Genomic DNA, 18,417 nt, shown 5'->3' on the forward strand with positions numbered 1-18,417 from the left:
CCACAGCCCTATGAAGCCCAAAGTGCTTCTCCAACTTCTCACATGGAATCATCAAGAAGGCTTGCTAACTAGGATGGCTGGTCCCACTTGCAGAACTTCTGCTTGTAGGTAGACCTGGGATGGGGCTGAGAAATGGCAGTTCTAACAGCCACACGTGCAAGTCCCAAGGATCCCACTTCAAGAAACACTGGGGTAGATGTTATGGCTTCCGTTTTGTAGCTGAAGAACAGGCATCAAGAAGCCAAGCTATATTCCAATGAGTCACCAGCTAGAAAGTAACCTAATTGATATTCCCACGGAAGTCTGCCTGGTTCTGGAACCGCTGTACATCTGACTTCTTTCTCCTGCTCTTCTGCCACACCATACCCCCTCCCATGCCTCCGCCTGCCTTTGGGAACTAATACTGTATCCTCATCTTTTACTTAGCTGGCCAGGCCAGCTGTGGTCACCAACATTCAGGTGCTTGAACAGCTGCAGGCCAAGATCTTTTCAGGGCACCCCCAAGCCCCAGTTCTGCAACTCAAGAAAGATGAGAATAATTCAAAGTGGGGCCAACCACACCACAGCCAAGCAGACCCCAGATGGCACAACTTTAATTAGAAGTGACTGGAACTGTAGCCCAGATTGAATAAATGAGGGAGATCAGATTGCTAGCCTCAAGGGAAATCCCCAAGATTTAGGGATTAAAGCATAACAGGCCGTTTCCAGTTCTCCTGCATGTTTTGGGTCTCTTATGCATCCTCAGGTGGCAGCTGGAGTCGGGGAGAGAGGGTTGGAGGGCTTTTGAGTTAGCTGAGCCTCTCCACAACTGAGAAAGACAAGAGTCCTCCTCAATTAAGCCAATCTTTTAATCACACACATTCCCTAACTGCTGTTTTCATGCTGCCTTTGGATCTTTATTCCACAGACTCCTGTATAAGATCCCACAGGGCTTCTATCCCTGCTAAGCAACAGGAAGTACATTTGACTTCTGGCCTCTATCGTAAGAGTTTGGGAAGGTGCTAGAAACTGCAGAGGGCCCCAGGGCAAGTTCACTGGCAGCACCTTCTTGCAGCAGGCACAAGACAGGACAGAGGCAGGTAGAGGCAAGGGCTGCAGGATCTGAGCAAGCGGGAGCTTTGCCAGGATGGATGATCCCATCCTGATTTCCAATTGAAAGTCTTGAAGATGGACAAACTGTTGTCTCAGACGAGAAAGAATAGCAGTGTGAGGAGCACAGGCCGTACCTAGCTGGCACCGACTTCTACCAAGGCTGAGGCTGTTCAGCCACCTGCTGGGCAGGGGGACTTGTGAGCTACTGCAGCCTTCCCCCTCTAGCACCCCCAGATCAGGCTCCACCTTTCCTGAGAGTCTGGCATCTGGATGGAGGTGCTGACCTTGCGCATGCTCTGTGGGGCAGTGACTCTCGGGGAGAGGTGGAACCTACTGTGAGCATCCATGTTCCCCTGCTACCCTTTCACCCTTAAGGTCTGCCTTGCTTGTCTCTAATCTCTAGCAAGCAGTGTTTTTGTCTGTTTCAGAACCAGCTCCCATCCAATCCACCAAACCACTGCCTGGTACCATCAGGCCCACAGAACTGCACCTGCTCTCCGCCACGTGCTGGGCCCTGGGCCATTAGTTATTCAAGTCATTCTTCTCGGTAGCTCTTTTATAAGACCTTAATGTACATACAAAACAAGGGCATGTATCATAAGGCAACAGTTTAGCTGCACATGGGACCTCCTGCCTGTAATCTCAGCATTCCCTCAGGAGGCTGAAGCAGGAGGATCATGAGTTCAAGACCAGACTGGGCTACATCACAAGATCCTGTCTCAAACAAAACTAAAACGCTAACAAACTGAACACAGCACCCATGTCAAGGCCCTGACCATGACCAGCTGGCACTCCTGCCACTTTTCCAGCCACCCCATCCGGTGCACCCACCCCTCTGCCCGTCAGCAGCACAGTCTGGGGTCCGTGCTAGCTCACACGACAAGCTGATGCAGTCAGTCACCCTGGCAGGGTCTGGCAGGGGTGACTCAGCACCGGCTTGGGGGAATGAGTGGTTTTCTCTGAGCCACATCATCATCCTTGTCCTCTTGTGATGGAACCTCAGAAATTCTAAACCCAGACAAGATGTAGCATCTGCTTCAGCACCCTGGAAGAGGCAAGGGTCAGGGGGTGCCACTATGAGGTCAGCCGGTGACTCAATGCTGGGGGGAGGGGGAAGGGAGGGGGGAGGGGCATAGAATTGACTTTCCACCTACTTCTAGAACTCTTGCCATGTGTTCCAGACAGCAGGAAGCCTAGCACCCAGTGACTCAGCAGTGTCTACGTGCAGAGAGGCTGAGTGCTGGCCCTGGGAAAACCAGCACGTGGCTTTGGTTGGCCCTTGTCCCATCCACGTAGCCCTTTACTGCTAGGAATCCATATCCCCAACACCTCTGCAGGACCAGAGCGCAGGTGCCAGCTGCCAGCCTAGACCTGTTACATCCTGAGCTAGCTCCCATCCATCCTCCCCCACTCATCCCCGCTGACGGCTGACTCTAGGTCTGTCCACGCATCCTTAGACTCTGCCCTCAGCAAGGAACACACACACACACACACACACACACACACACACACACACACCAGGGGCAGGGCAGGGCAGAGGGCTGGGGTAGGGAAGAAATGTGCTGGACTGGCACCCCTGGGCTGTGTGGTATCAACGTCAGCAAGGCTTCCTCCACTCTTCACCGCAACTCTGGGCTCTCTAATGGCCTCATTTGGCCTCGGGCAGCTGAGACTAAGAGGCTGCGAGCCCTGCAGAGACTTGATTTCGCTTCCACTAGACCTAAAGAGCCGGGAGGAAAGCAAGGACAGATTCTCTGACTCTGGCTAGAAAAGTTCTTGCCAGCCACGTGATCAGTGGGCCTTTCACAGATGTTCCAAAGAATCTCTTGGGGCCTGAGGGTGTATCTTTGAGGTAGAGCGCTTGCCTATCATGCTTGAAGCCTCCATTTCCTCCCCCACCTTCACCCCTAACATGGCCAGTTTGGGACATACATTAAAAAAAAAAAACAGGGTCTTCAAGCTCCTTCCCTTCCCCAAGTCCAGACTGAAACCCAGAAAGAACGCTGCATTTTATGAAAGTATTGATCTTGATCTAGATGGTCCCTATCCTCCCAAGTAGACCCCCCTCCCTGTTACAGGTGGGGACAGCCAGGACCAAAGGGCTCAAGCAGCCCCCTGATGACCACTCTGTCTCCACTCACCCAAGGCCTGGCCCTACTCACAGCCTGACCCAGGGCCCTGCGGCCCAGCTGTATCTATTCTTCCTGCCTTCCCACCTGTCCAGCCCTCTCTGTACCCCCTGTAAACGAACCCATTGGGGTCTCTACAAAGGCCAAATGCTTCCTTTCTCCCTCCCTCCTGATGCCCACCATGACCAACTTACTCTCCCCCAAACACAGATTTGGCTGGGCACTGGTGGCTCATCCCTGAAATCCTAGCTACTCAGGAGGCTGAGGTCTGAGGATCACGGTTTAAAGCCAGCCTGGGCAAGAGTCTGTGAGACTCTTATCTCCAATAAAAGTGGCACTGTGGCTCAAAATGGTAGAGCATTAGCCTTGAGCAAAAGAGCTAAGAGCCCAGGCCCTACACACACACACACACACACACACACACACACACAGAGCCAAAACACAGTTTTGCTCTCTGCTCCATCCCTATCTGTACAAGACACAGTGGCCCTGCTGCCCTCCATCTTTCTGACCCCAGAGCCCACGACTCTCCTACAATCCCTTCTCCACGTGCTTCCTTCAAATCCCACCTTGCTCTACCCACGTGATGCCATTAGCACCTCCCCCAGCTGCACTTCCTCCCCCTTCCTTCCTCCAAGGCCCAGGAAAGTCTGCTTCCCCCAGGAAGACTTCCTTAATGGTCCAGCCCAAGCACACTCTTCTCTTCTGAGCTATCGGAGCACAGAATCCTGTGTTTGACTGTTAGCCTTTATGTTTTGCTTTGAATTGTGCATGTTAGTAATTCCCAGCTCAACCAGAGCCTGCCCTTCGAATTACCTACCCACTCAGCAATGTTCCTTGCCCAGAAGTACATGGGACCCTGGTCTTGGAGGTAACTGGTTGGTCTATTCTGTGACTCTTCCTTGCAAACCTTCCAAGGCTAACCCTTGGCAGGTCACTAGCCTGTGCTTCCACCCACCCACCTAGCCACTGAGTCTCTTGGATTTGCTCTGCTGTCTCCAAACGCAACCCAGGCCAGGAAAGTCATGCTCCTCCTCCCACGTTCCAAAACAGTCTCGTGCACATATTCTCTGATTCTGCCCCAGATGATCAGGTACCTGATTTCCAGTTCCTCTGCCAGTCAGTGGCAGCAGTGCCAATTCATTACAACTGTGCAGCTGAGCCAATTTAGAGCTCTCTTATCTTGTACATGGCGGCTAATGGGTTCTTGATCCAGCTGCCCCCCACAAACATCCTCCTATCTCTCTGTATAAGAACAGGGTGATCATCACTTCCTCCTTCATCGCTTGCTGACACACATGGCAGCAAGAGGTTAATTTACAGATACTCTGACAGTTTTAGGTTCTAGGACTTGAGCCAGATTTGTAGAAAGGAGCCCATCCCCCCCCCCTTTTTTTTGTTTGTTGTGCAATAAGTGTCCTGGGAAGAGGAAAGGCACTCTCCTGCCCAGAGTCCTTGCAGTGTGGAAATTTCTGGAGATGTTAGAAATCCTTGCAGGAATCTGAAAGCCTAAACCCTGGGGTTCTATTTCAAGTGCAGAGCAGACTTGTCAGCCCAGCTGGGAGACATGCAGAATGCTACCCTCAGATGGGAGCATTTCACCGAAAGACTTTTGTCCCTTCTCTCCACAAGACCAGCCCAGCTTTGCCTCCACAGAGCACGAAATTGCTGGCTTTCCCATCAAATACTGTTGTCTCCTAAAAAAAATAGATTGAAAAGCTCTACTTACCAATATAAGTCCACTTGGATCCTACAGAAAACAAAAAGGAAACAAATTAGTACAATTGAGCTGAAGGACTTCAAGAAGATAGAACTTGAGAATGGCTAGGGGAGAAAAGAACCCAAAACTTAAAACTTCAGAGTCTGACTCAGAGCCATAGGAGCTCATGTGGGCTTCTTAGAGACCATCTAGATGGGTGATAATTTTACATGGCTCCAAATCCCAAAGCAGCCCAAGGATCTGTTCCCTTCCCCTCCCCCTAGCATGCTCAAACCCCCTCCCTTGTTCCTCGCTCAAACAAATGCTGACCTGCAAACAGAGTTCTGCCTCTTGCTTTTTCATTCTCATCTAACAGAAGTCCCGCACACCCTCCTCCCTCCCTCCTCCCCTCACATCGTGTGGTGTGAGCAACAAAAATGTTTGAAGACATCACAGGGCTACCACCTTGTCACCTGCCTGCCCACCTCTGGATGGAGGCTGAGACCTGGAGACATATCTCCCCTAACATCTCTCAGTGTCTCTGAGATTGGCAGGCACAGCTGGAAGAGGTCTCTAGGGAAGCCATTAACAGTAAAACTTAACTCACTATCTGACCAGCAACCTGTCAATTTTCTACTTAAACCAAGAGTGACTTCCAAATGCTTTGGGCCTGGCACTTCAATCAGTGTGGGGTTTACCTTTTTTTTTTTTTTTTTTTTAAGGTTGGTTTAATCCTTATTTACCTTGGTTCTAATTTCTTTGCCCCCTGTTTCTAATTAAGTTTGTGTTTCATTTTTAAAATTTAACTGATCATTTTTATCAAAGAATACTGCACAGTCCGATGGTTCTCTAAAGCTTTTTTTAGGTTGATGTTTTGGCTCTACTAGGGTTTTAAATTCAGGGTCTCAGAGCTGAACAGGAGCTCTACCACCTGAATCATATCCACATGCCCCTGCCATACCTCCAGTTCTACACAGCTTTTTAAAGAACTATTCCCTGAGAGTCCTTGGCCATTTACCTAGGGGAACTACTTTGAACTCGTTTTAAATGACGCAGTATTATCTCCATACCTTTACAAAAAAAAAAACAACAACATGCTTATGTCATTCTTGGTTTTTCTGGGTTTATGCATTATTTATTAACATCCTATTCTGGAAGAGGGTTTAGGGTTCTTTCACATTATCTCCATTTCCTCACTTCTGACATGAAGTAACCTCCCTGAGATCACATGCTGGTTAAGAGTCTTAGCACACTGGCCACAAATACACCACTAGTTCCCCTGAACTTCAACCTTTTTTTATTTTCCTAGTGGTGGTACTTGATGAGGTTTTGAACTTAGGGCCTGATACCTGTTGGGCAGGTGCTCTACCACTTGAACCACCCTCCAGGCCCTTTTTCCTATACCTTTTTTTCAGATGCTGTCTGGTGGGTTTGTTAGCCTCAGACTGTGAGTCTCCTACTTATGCCACCCCCCCCCCGCCCCCATGGTTGAGGTTACAGCTAGAAGCATAATAAACACATTCTGTGAGATAGGAGTCTCACTTTTATTTTTTTCTGAACTGGCCTCAAACTGTGGTCCTTCCAAAGTTGGCCTCCCAAATAACATGCTCCCCAAATCAAGAATTTTTGAGTCAGTCTTTAAAGCAGCAAGCAGAGAAGTTAAGACATCTCAGAGTATCTGATGACTGCCCACAGCTTAAACACACAAAATTCAATCATATTCTTCCCCCACTCCCAGCCCCAAACCATCAACTCCACAAGTGTCAATAATCCCAATACCACCTCCCCTAAACTGGCAATTGGATGAAGATATTCAGAACCATAGGGAAATCAACTTCCGAGTTTACTTTTAGCCCTTTTACTAAACAGTAGTGAAAAAAAGCATTTCTATAGAAGACACATCAAACATCTGTCCATTTCTGGACACTTATTCCTTCACTGCCTTTTGTGCCAGAGGCTCACAACCAAAATCCAATCATGGATTTTCAGAAACCCAGGAAACCCAATTATGGCTCCTTCTCCAGGTAGAGCACTGACAGGCTCAGGATGTCAAATCCCACCAATCAGAGGGGAGGCTACCCTCACATCTTCCCCAGGGAGATCCTGGAGGCCCCCAGAAGAAAACTGCTGGCTCTGAGCAGTCTTGCCTTGGCCAGGAAGTTTGATCGCACACTGAATAATCAAACCCCAGCCCCACCAGAATAGGTGCCTCTTATGCTATCAACCAGAAGCTCACTGAGCTGCCCTGGGACTGTGGCTCTTGACTGAGGCTTAAAGCTTTAAGCAAAGTTCAGGAACAAACATGGAGGAGCCACCTGGAACTGTGAGGCCTCAGGCAACGAAGGTGACTGAGGTTGAATTGAGGAGGTATTTCCTGCCTTCCTCTCTCTGAGCAAGCCTGCAAGGACCTGGTGCTTTGGGTATAAATGGCATCATGGGGAGGGGCTCCAGGGCTGGAGAGGAGCAGTAAGGTTAAATGGAAGGGGAGGATGAGGGTCAATAAGCTTCATTGGTAGATCAGAGTCCACTCAGCTTCGTCTCTGTGTGTGTGTGTGTGTGTGTGTGTGTGTGGTGCTTACAGATACAGAAGAGTGTTTGCTTTATTCCAGAATGGTCCAGTTCTCCTCCTTTGGCCTTAGAGGCAGGATTCTTTTTTTTTTTTTTTTGGGTCCAGTCATAGGGCCTGAACTCTGGGCCTGGGCACAGTCCCTCAGCTCTTCAGCTCAAGGCTAGTGCTCTACCACTTGAGCCACAGCGCCACTTCCGGCTTTTTTCTTTTTGCTTATGTGGTGCTGAGGAATCGAACCCAGGGCCTCATGCTTGCAAGGCAAGCGCTCTACCACTGAGCCACCTTCCCAGCCCCCAGGGGCAGGATTCTTAACTGGATGAAACTGACCCCATATGGGTTCCATGGCTTCCTTTATAGATGACAAGCATGCTCTTCAAAAAAAAAGAAAAGAAAAAAAAAAGGTTATCTGATCTTCTAGACTTAGGCAGCTCAGAGACGCCCATTGGAACCCACAGTCCCACTGGTGCTGGGCAGGAAAATGTCCTGAGAAAACGATATTTACTATGATATAAGCCAGGGGTTTATGCTTTATGCCCTAGGTGCTAGAACCTTCCATGACTGCCCAGCTGTCCATACCAGGTTGAGGCAAAGGAGGCTCCAGAGTTTAGTGAAATACCCTTTGGGAATAAGCAACCAAGAGTACCATGGTTTTCTCTAACTGTGGGGGGGGGGCTCCCTTCCCAGACACCAGGGGTGTTCTTGGACATTTGCTAGTGCCAACTGCAGGAGGTCCCAAACAGGGGCGGATCAAACTCTGACCCCTTGCTCAGTGAGCCCTCCCATCCCCAAACTCAGCTTAATACTGACATTCTGTCCACTCAGAGTTTTGCTTTGACCTTGTCCCCTGTAGCTGTCAAAAAGCCAAGAAACCTGCCCAGTAAATTACAGAACAACATCTGTATTCATAGACTCTAGGGGAGCTGAGCTGGCTGGTCAGTGTGAGGTGAAAAGGGGCGGGGAGTTTCCTTACTACAAGCTTTTCTCCACTTCAATTTACAGAACAGGGAGGGAGAGGGTCGAGGAAGAGGGAAGAGGAAGGAAAGGGGAAGAAGGCCAAGAAGAGGTGGGGAGTAGCTGGCCCAGGGGCCGGGAGGCACAACTTTCAGGAAAGAGGGCAATCAACAGCCTTTCTCTTTTTTGGCTTGGCTAGTTTAGAACCCAAAGGGAGATACTAGTTAACTAGTCTCAGTGTCACTCTCTTGAGAAGGGATTGCATGCCGCAGTTTTCCAAATTCATGTCCACTTTTATGTAACTCCTCTCTCCTGCCTTTCCATGTCTCCCTGACCACACAGTTCTTAGCAGATGGTGCCAGGATTAGAACTTAGTACAAACCAGCCAGGTGCTAGTGGCTCACATCTGTAATCCTAGCTACTGAGAAGGCTGAGATATGAGGATCACAGTTCAAAGCCCAGGTAAAAAAGAAAAAGCCCTTGAGTCTCTTATCTCCAATTAAACACTCAAAAAGCCAGAAGTGAGGTTGTGGCTGAAGTGGTAGAGTGCTAGCCTTGAGCAAAAGAGCTCAGGGACAGTGCCCAGGCCCTGTGTTCAAGCCCTGAGACCAGCATAAAAACCTAAGAACAAAATGAATTCAGCACAAAGCAATCCATAGCCATTCACACCTGCGCCCCACCCCCACGGCCACAGTGACCTCTGGTCTCCCAGAGGACAGCCGTGCTTCTCCACAGAGCAGGCCAGTTTCAATGCACCCCTGTCTGGGGTGGGGGGGATCTCTCTGCAGCCACCATAGTCGCCCTTCATCCTTGGGGTAAATGTTTCGATGTAGCTTGGCTCTAAAAGCTCTAGCAACCCACAAGTGTCTCCTCGACAAACTGTCAAGGGCAGGAAGGTAGGTCCCCAGGAAACACCCTCACCCCCAAATCGCCATGTGGTCTGCGTCCCTGGAGAGCGAGCATAGCGCATCATCCGTCCTGGTACGCACCACTTCTTGTACACACTTCTGGTACACACCCCAGGTACCAGGTGTGTGTGTGTGTGTGTGTGTGTGTGTGTGTGCAAGACTTGAAGTCCGGGTTAGCAAATTCCCAAGCCCCGGCCCAGGGGTGCCCAGGAAAGAGACACCCAAGTGAACCCCAAGTGCGAGCCAAGCACCCCCTATAAATAAAAGAGGACAGGCGTCCCGCCCCGTGCCGCCACCGCGGACCCCGCGCGCGCGCGCGTCTTTCCCTGGAAACCTGCGGCCTCTCTGCCCTTTCCCGCTCCCTTCTTCTTCCACGCGTCTCGGCGCCCGGGAGGGGAATCCTTTTCGCCCAGGTGTGGAGCAAACCTCCCGGGAACCTCACCGTTCAGCGGGGCCGGGCTGGAGGGCTGCGCCCGTAGGATCAGCAGCAGCAGGAGCAGCCGGGGCAGGGCGGGCGCGCGCGCGGCGCCGCGGCGGGGCATGGTCGGCGGCTCCGGCGGGGCGCAGCAGCGCGAGGCCCAGGCGCACGGGTCGGCGGGGCGGACCGCGCTCCCTGCCCGCCGCTCTTATGCAGGGACGAACCCCCGAACCCGTGATGTCACGGTGCAGGGGAGGGGGAGGGAGGGTGGCGGGGAAGGGAACGCCCAGCCTCCGCCGGCGCCCGCGTCCCGGGGGCGAGGCGCCCGTCCTGATTTCGGAAGGGAGCGCGGGCTCTCGGTGGGATCGAGCCGTCCGCGGGAACCGGGCGACCCAGCCGCGGGCCTCGCCGGCCAGGCGGCATCCCGGGCTTCCCCTTTGGAGCGGGCCCCCCCAGGTTAGCCCAACGGCGGGGAACCTGGGCGAATTGCGCCGTGTGCCACCCGGGTAGGGAGAAGCAGCTGCGCGCTGCAAGTGGAGCGAACCCCCCCCCCCCGCCGTCGTCCGTGGGGCGAAGGGGTCCCCGTCGGGGTGGGGGGTGGAAGAAAGGATTAGTTTTGTATTACTTCGCGCGCACAGCTCCGTCCACGTGGGCGCGGGCGCTCCGCCGCGCGGTCCTGCCCGCCCCCCGAGCCTCTGCGCGCGCTCCCGCCTCCCGTGCATCCCCCCCACCCACCCCCACCGTCTGCTCCATCCGGCTGTTCCACCCGTGGGGTCCTCCGATCGAGCCGCCGGTTCTCCGGGAGAACCACCCGAAGCAGGTGCCACCACATCTGCAGGGGTGTTTGTGGGCAATAAGGAAGTTGTTACAATGGCAATCTTGTCACAGCACTTCCAGACCACACCCGGCTTAAAGATGACCTTTTTCTGTTTGATAAAGAATCAGGGAGGGGGGGGGGGAGGAAGGGGGCGAAGGGAGTGCGTGTGATGTGGCTCTGATGGTAGAGCCCCTGCCCCACAAGGCCCTGGGTTCGATCCCCAGGAATAGAAAAATCAGAAACTCTTGGGTGAGCTCTGGAGTGTCAAGTCACTGCTCAAGAGACTGAGAGGGAGGCCTGCGGGTCAGAGCTAGCCTGGGAAGGATGGTCAGTGAGATTCTTACCTCTCACCACCAAAAAGCTGGAAGTGGAGCTGTGGCTCAAATGGTAGAGCACTACCCTTGAGTAAAGAAAGCTCAGGGACAGCTCCCAGATTTTGAGTTTAAGCCCTAGGATCAGCAACTATACATACATACATACACACATACATACATACAAACATATATATGTATATATACATATATATGAAATGAACAGGGGAACCGTTGTCTCCCTGGGGGACCCTGCATTTCAGAAATACAGATACTGAATGCCATGCAGGTGAAATCACTTGCCGAAGGAGAAAGTTCCAGGTCAAGTGGGACGTGTACACACCTTCTGTTACTCCCATGCTCCGTGAGCAAATGTTGCATTCCATTTCTCCTCAGATGTGAGCCTCGGAGGGGTCACCAAAGAGTTAAAAGAGAAAGGGCCCCCATGCTGGTGGCTCAGGCCTGTAATCCCAGTGACTCAGGAGGCTGAGATCTGAGGATCATGGTCCAAAGCCAGAAAAGTCTGGGAGATTCTTTTTTTTTTTTTTGGTCCAGTCATAGGGCCTGAACTCTGGGCCTGGGCGCTGTCCCTCAGCTCTTCAGCTCAAGGCTAGCACTCTACCACTTGAGCCACAGCGCCACTTCTGGCTTTTTTTTTTCTTTTTGCTTATGGTGCTGAGGAATCGAACCCAGGGCCTCAGGCATGCAAGGCAAGCGTTCTACCACTGAGCCACCTTCCCAGCCCATGGGAGAGTCTTATCTCCAGTTAATTACCAGAAAACTGGAAGTGGAGCTATGGCTCAAAGTGGTAGAACACTGACCATCAGTTAAAAAAAGAAAAAAGAAAAAAAAAAAAAAAGCTCAGGAACACCACCCAGGCTCCAAGTTTAAGCACCACGACCAAGAACAAAAAATAAAAGGGGAAAGAGATGGATGTAGGAGGCCAGTAAAGCTAGATTGTGAAACTGCATTTCCATCAGAAACTGAGATCTGAGGATCACAGTTTGAAGCCAGTCAGAACAGGAAAATCCATAAGATTTTTCCCCCCCAGGGCTGAGGACCAAACCCAGGGCCTTGCGTACGCTGGGCGGGTGCCCTTCCGCTGGGCTAAACCCTCAGCCCCCCATAAGATTTTTTTATCTCCAACTAAGCACCAAAAAAAATCAAGTGGAGCTATGGCTCAAGTGGAAAGAATTCCAGTCTTGATCAACAAAACAAAGGGAGAGCACCAGCCCTAAATTTAAGCCCAGTACCAACACACACACACACACACACACACACACACACACACACACACACACACACACACCTAACAGCCTGAGCTCCCAATTCTGGGAGTCCTTTCCCTGCTTCTTGAATTGTGTATGGGTGAACATGCAAGAACTTGACTTGCCATTATCAGACAGGGCTGTGTGAGCCAATGTACAGCACAGCATTCAATGAGCAAGGGTGCATACAAAGGGTGCCCTCCATATGGCCACCATATGACATACCCAGGCTGCAGGGACCAGTGCCCTGGAGCATGTCACCATTGGAACTGTGAGTCAGTGCAGAGGAGAGCTGAAGAAAGAACACAGATTGGTGTCAGGGGTGGACTGAAGTGTCTCTGAAGTGCATGCTTTCCTCATCCTGCATCACTGCATTACTCGCAGGGTTGATATGTCCAGAGGGGATCAGGAGGATCATGGTTCCAAGCTTGAGCAGAAAGGCTTGCAAGACTCCCATCTCAAAGGAGGTACACAACCGGAAATACTTTTGTTCATTCATTCATTCATCTTCTAAATTCCAGGCATTGTACCAGCCACAGCCTCTGTTTCTAGAAAAATGCACAATTATGCAATTGCATGCGCAGGCTAGTGCCAGGCCAGGTTGCAGGACCTAATTCCTCTGCCCGAGACAATGACAGAAGACCATGCAGTGTCAGATGAGATTCTGTGGCTTCGTAAAGCTTCTGAAATATCAGCTCTGGTCAGGCACCTTCAACACTGATGCCACTGGCAGTGCTTGACCATCCCATAAGCTGATGGCTAGCATTTCCAATAGGAAGGTTAGGTATAGAAAATGCCATTGAAGATAGGAAGGAATTCTTCAAATAGTGTTACTCAACTGGAAAAAAAAAAATATTCCTTTAATCATAGTTGTAATCCCAGCTACTCCAGAGGTGGAGATCTGGAAGATCAAAGTTCAAGGCTAGTCTTGGGGCAAAAAGCTTGCAAGATCCTGTCTCAACCAGAATACCTGGCATGGTGGTACATGCCTATACATTTCAACTATGCAGGGAGCATAAATAGAAGGTCTGAGATCCAGGCCAGCAGAGGCAAAAATCAAGACCCTATTTTAAAAAAGAAGAGTGGGGGACATGGGTTAAGTGGTTGAATCCCTACCCAGTATGTTTAAGGTCTTTCATTCAAATGTCACTAGGAGGAAGAGTAAAATTTACTGAGGCTCTTCTGCTTCTCTGACCATGCACAGTACTTCTTTCTCTTTCTTTTTCTTTTTCTTTTTTTGTTTTGTTTTGTTTTTGGTCAGTCAATCTTGAACTCTGGGCCTGGGCGCTGTCCCTCAGCTCTTCAGCTCAAGGTGAGCACTCTACCACTTGAGCCACAGCGCCACTTCCAGTTTTTCTGGTGGTTAATTGGAAATAAGAGTCTCAAGGGCTTTCCTGCCTGGGCTGGCTTTGAACCATAATCATCAGATCTCAGCCTCCTGAGTAGCTAGGATTACAGGCATGAGCTACCAGCACCTGGCCAGTACTTCATTGTTATACCCTCTGGGTAGAATGCTAGGTTTGCCTCTGTCCAATCTTAGACTTGAAGAAGTTCCCTTCTTTACTGGCACCAAGTCACAAGGGTTTTGACTGAATTCCCAACCTCACCCAGGCATTCTGCCTCCAAGACCCTGATGAGCCCTTTATATAGCTACAGATCCTTAGAATGGGAAATTTTTAGGACAGAACCCCTCTGAGAGGGGGATTCCCTGATGTTCTAGATGCTGCTTCTCTTGATCAGAGATCCCGTGTGACAATTCTGGCTCTCAAAGAAGGTTCATGACATGGCTGTGACCGCTCTCCAAGCCTCACAGGGTTATTGCAGGACTCTGGGCTCTGATTGGTCACAGAGTGCATCTGCCGAAATGTGATTGAAGAAACTCCAGACCTCAGGCCTTTGATCCCACCAATTCCCCAGAGGAGGGGAGGGAGAATGTGAGTTCTAATACATAGCTCTTTCTTATATTGATGAGATCTACTTGGACTGAGGAAAGAGAAGAGGAGGCCGGAAGGAAGAAGGAAGTCAAGGACCAAACTGTGTCCTGTAGGTGCTGGCTGAGGTGACCTCTAGCTAACACTCAGATGGACCCACCGATCTGGAATGGATCCTGAAACCTGATCTTGGGGCCTCATGAGTACTAAGGCAAGCACTCTATCACTTGAGCCTTTAGTGGTTTTTTTTAGTTTTTTTTTTTTCAGCTAGGGTCTCGCAATTCTGCCCAGGTCAACACTGGAGCTTGAGCTCAATCACCCTTACCTCTGCCCCCCAAGTACGTGGGATTACAGGCCTACACCACCGCACCCAGCCCCAATAGCATCGATTTTATATTGTCATCTTTGCAGCCATGGCCTGGAGTCCTAACCTCTGTGTGAACCCCAGTCACCCTGCTCAGTTTCAGGCAGGATCAGGTGGAGGACAGTGTGACTTGGGGGAAAGAATGCCAGGCTCCTGGCAGTGCCAGGAACCAGCTCTGGGATCACAGCAGGCCTCTTGTTGTGTGCATGCCCGTTTCTCTGATCTGCAAGTCAGATACGAACGTCTAACCCCACACAGGCTTGGGACTGTGCATGTGAGCACTTGACACGCATAAGTGAGCTGGGAATGAAAGAAAGCTGGTTTCGTCTCAGCCTTGGTTTACTAATTAAGCAAATGAAAACTGGGAATAATAAGGAAAATAAGGGAACTCTCACCCCCTTTGCCCCACCCCCTCGCCCCATTACCATGGTGACCGTGGTCCAGTTTCTCAGTCTGATGGGTAAGAAAGATTGAACTTCATCAAGACTTTGATGATTACCAAAAATCACCAACACTCCAAATTCTTGCACAGGCAGTATTTTTGGGAAAATAAGTCTTGATGAATTCTCTGGAAAACTATGGTGAGCTGACACCCGCCCAATTAGGAGATAAAATTAAACTACAATAGCTGAAGTTTTCTCCTGGCAACCTTCCTCTACCCTGGTTGCCTAGATCCATGCTCCTGTAGCTTCAGGGGATTTGGGTCCCATCCTGAGGTACTGTCCTCTCCCTATCTTCAAAGCCACAGTGCGGGTACAGACCACATTCCAGCAAGTTCCAGTGTCAACAGAGGGCCAATATGTCTGGTAGTAAATCTACGTGAGTCGGGCAGGCAGGACAGGACAGGGGCAAGAGCTTTGCCACCACATGAACTTAAATTTTGAACCTCAACGCCTCTACTCAGGGAGGTGACTATGGGTAACTATGGCTCTGGTCTGAGTTTCTGTTTCATCCTGGTTAAAGAAATAGGAGCAAGCCAGGCACCAGTGACACATGTCTGGAATCCTAGCTACTCAGGAGGCTGAGATCTGAGGATCACAGTTCAAAGTGTGAGCCCAGGCAGGAAATTCCATGAGACTTTTATCTCCAATGAACCATCAGTAAACCTTAAGTAACACTATGGCTCAAAGTGGTAGAGTTCTATCCTTGAAAGAAAAAGCCCAGCCCTGAATTCAAGTCCAAAGACTCACACTGAGAGAGAGACACACAGAGACAGAGAGAGAGTGCAAGGCTGCATGATCTGCATTACCTCACTGGGTATGGGGTACTGGGAACACACAGTGTATCTCTACTTCTCCAGCTGGATGGAGTTGGTCCACTGAGCTGGGAACCATGATACGTGGCTTGGGCTCAGTGGACTGGGAACCTGGTACCATTTGCCTTGCAGGCTTGGTAACAGGGATAGATAAGGCCGGCTCCTGGAGCCTCTTCCACTCCAGACCCAGAATCCATTCCTAGCTGGAGTCCAGCTTCCTCACCAGCTTTGAGAGAGGACCGGAGGACAGCTGGTGGTTGGTTCCGTAGGCAGCCACAGCCCTCTCACGCAAGATGACTCAGCCACACACATCCCCGTGGACATGGCATGGAAAGTCCACTGAGATGACCAAAGCCCTCACTTACCAGTGCTCGGCCATTGTGCTACACAGGTAACTCAGGATGACAGATGCACCCAGCCATTGGTATGAGATGGAGTCACTCAAACTTCTATGTCCAGACTGACCAGGAACCAAGATTCACAGATTTGAGCCCCCATACCTAGCTTGGAGCTACTTCTTTATACCAACCTCATATGAAATACGAGCTTGAGGCCCACTTTATGATGATCACAACTGGGTAGTTTACTTCTAACAGTGTTAGGTTTTGGTGGGTTTGTTGTTGTTATTGTTGTTGTTTTGCCAGTCTTGGGGAATTAAACTCAGGGACTGGGTGCTAGTGCTCTACCACTTGAGCCACAGCTCCACTTCCAGCTTTTTGGTAATTAATTGGAGATAAGAGCCACGTGAACTTTCCTCCCCAGGGTTGGCTTCAAACCACAATCCTCAGATTTCAGGCTCCTCAGTAGCCAGGATTACAGGTGTGGGCGACCAGCATTCAGCTATGTTTTTGTATTCTGGATTTTTTGTTGTTTTGTACACTGATAGGAAAAACTCAGTTTTGATATTAAGTATTTTGGTTTATTATCCAGGATTTTGTGGGTGGCAGAAATGAGGGCAATTGGGGTTCTTAAAGGATGTTAAAAGAATTGAAAAGTTAGGATCTCTGAAACTTGGAGTCTCGCTATAAATGCAGAGAGAGGGCAAGACAATGCTTCAGTCTTCCCATCTCTGTGTGAGGACTGTGCCCGTTAATCCCACTGGGAAATGTATAAAATCCACCTGCAGTACTTCTGCAGGACATCACAGTCCCCAGCTACCAGGCCAATTGACTCTTGCAACTAGGAAGTTGTTTGGTGGTGGTGTCTGCTAGGAGGGCCACCTGGACTCATTCTGAGAGGAAAAACAAGTTCACACAGACCCAGCTCCGAGGAAAGACATCAATCCAGACACAGTAAACGTGAGAAATCCCACAAAAATAGCAGATAGATCGATCAATAGATAGATCGATCACAGATAAATGATCGTCTTGCTGTGTAGCCCAGGCGGCCATTACATTCATGATGCTCCTACATCAGCCTTCTAAGTGCTGGGATTACAGGTAAGCGTCACTCTGCCTGGCTTGTTGTATTCTTGCATAACTAGCAAGAAGCAGAAAGGAAATGGTAGGAACTGGGTAAGTGGGCAAAGAAGAGTTCTGAAAGGAGCAGTGTTCTTCCATTGTGGAAAAAGGAGAGGTGCAGGTAGGGGGATAATTCCTGAATTCTCCACTAGAGGGGGCTAGTGAGAAACATGATGCTTTGGTGCCGATTCAATACCCAATGTGATGCCAGGCAAAGTATGTGTGGTAAAGACTAGAAATAGAATGTCCTACTTGAAACATCTATTTGGAAGGAATTTTTAAAGAAAAAGAAACCTGCCCAGTGGACCTCTAAGGGGCAACTGAAGAACTGTTTTTGCTGGACCCATAAGTTAACTGAAAGCTGGGTGCTCAGCCCCCTCTCCGCTGTCACTCCTGCATTTTGGGATGGAAGGTTAACATTTCTTCCTCCTGAGACAGACTGGAGTAGCCGTCACCCAGCCACACCTGTGTCTGTGAGCATCCCGTGCGCCTCTGTGCCCCTGCCCAGCCCCCTGTCTATTCAAGGATAGCACTCTACGTCTGGCTTTTTAGTAGTTTATTGGAGGTAAGAGTCTCACAGAGTTTCCTGCTCATGCTGGCTTTGAACTGTGATCCTCCAATTTCAGCCTCTTTTTTTTTTTTTTTATTTGTCAGTTATGAGGTTTGAACTCTGGGGCCTGGGCACTGTCCCTCAGCTCTTCAGCTCAAGGCTAGCATTCTAGCACTTGAGCCACAGCTTCACTTCCAGTTTTCTGAGTAGTTTATTGGAGATAAGAGTCTCACAGACTTTCCTCCCCAGGCTGGCTTTGAACCACAATTTTCAGATCTCAGCCTCCTGAGTCACTAGGATTACAGGCATGAGCCACCAGCACCTGACTCAGCCTCTTTTTGTTTTGTTTTGTTTTGTTTTTTCCCAGTCCTGGGGCTTGAACTCAGGACTGTCCCTGAGCTTCTTTTGCTCAAGGCTAGCACTCTACCACTTGAGCCACAGCGCCACTTCTGGCTTTTTCTGTTTATGTGGTACTGAGAAATTGAACCCAGGGCTTCATGCATGCTAAGCAAGCACTCTACCACTAAGCCACATTCCCAGCCCAGATTTTAGCTAGTGGCTAGAATTACAGAGCCACTGAAGCCCTGCTTCCCCCAACCTCCTTCCCATACCTTCTTCTCCTCCTCCACCTTTTTTTTTCTTTTTTTGCCAGTATCATAGTTTGAACTCAGGGCTTCCCACCTGCTTGACTTGTT

The 18,417-nt window shown here is 50.1% G+C and overlaps 1 protein-coding gene across 1 annotated transcript in view; it reads right to left on the reverse strand.

The window, feature by feature from the left end:
- Ca12 (carbonic anhydrase 12) overlaps positions 1-9,890 on the reverse strand; it is a 53,703-nt gene extending 43,813 nt beyond the window's left edge. The window contains exons 1-2 of the mRNA XM_042687608.1: positions 9,791-9,890; positions 4,951-4,971 (exon numbers count right to left, since the gene is read on the reverse strand). Coding sequence (XP_042543542.1) covers positions 4,951-4,971; positions 9,791-9,890 — 121 coding nt within the window. The remainder of the gene's footprint in view (positions 1-4,950; positions 4,972-9,790) is intronic.
- Positions 9,891-18,417: the final 8,527 nt, after the last annotated feature.

Source organism: Dipodomys spectabilis, unplaced genomic scaffold (genome assembly GCF_019054845.1).
Source record: "Dipodomys spectabilis isolate Male_0828 unplaced genomic scaffold, ASM1905484v1 ptg000108l, whole genome shotgun sequence".
Lineage (NCBI taxonomy): Eukaryota > Metazoa > Chordata > Mammalia > Rodentia > Heteromyidae > Dipodomys > Dipodomys spectabilis.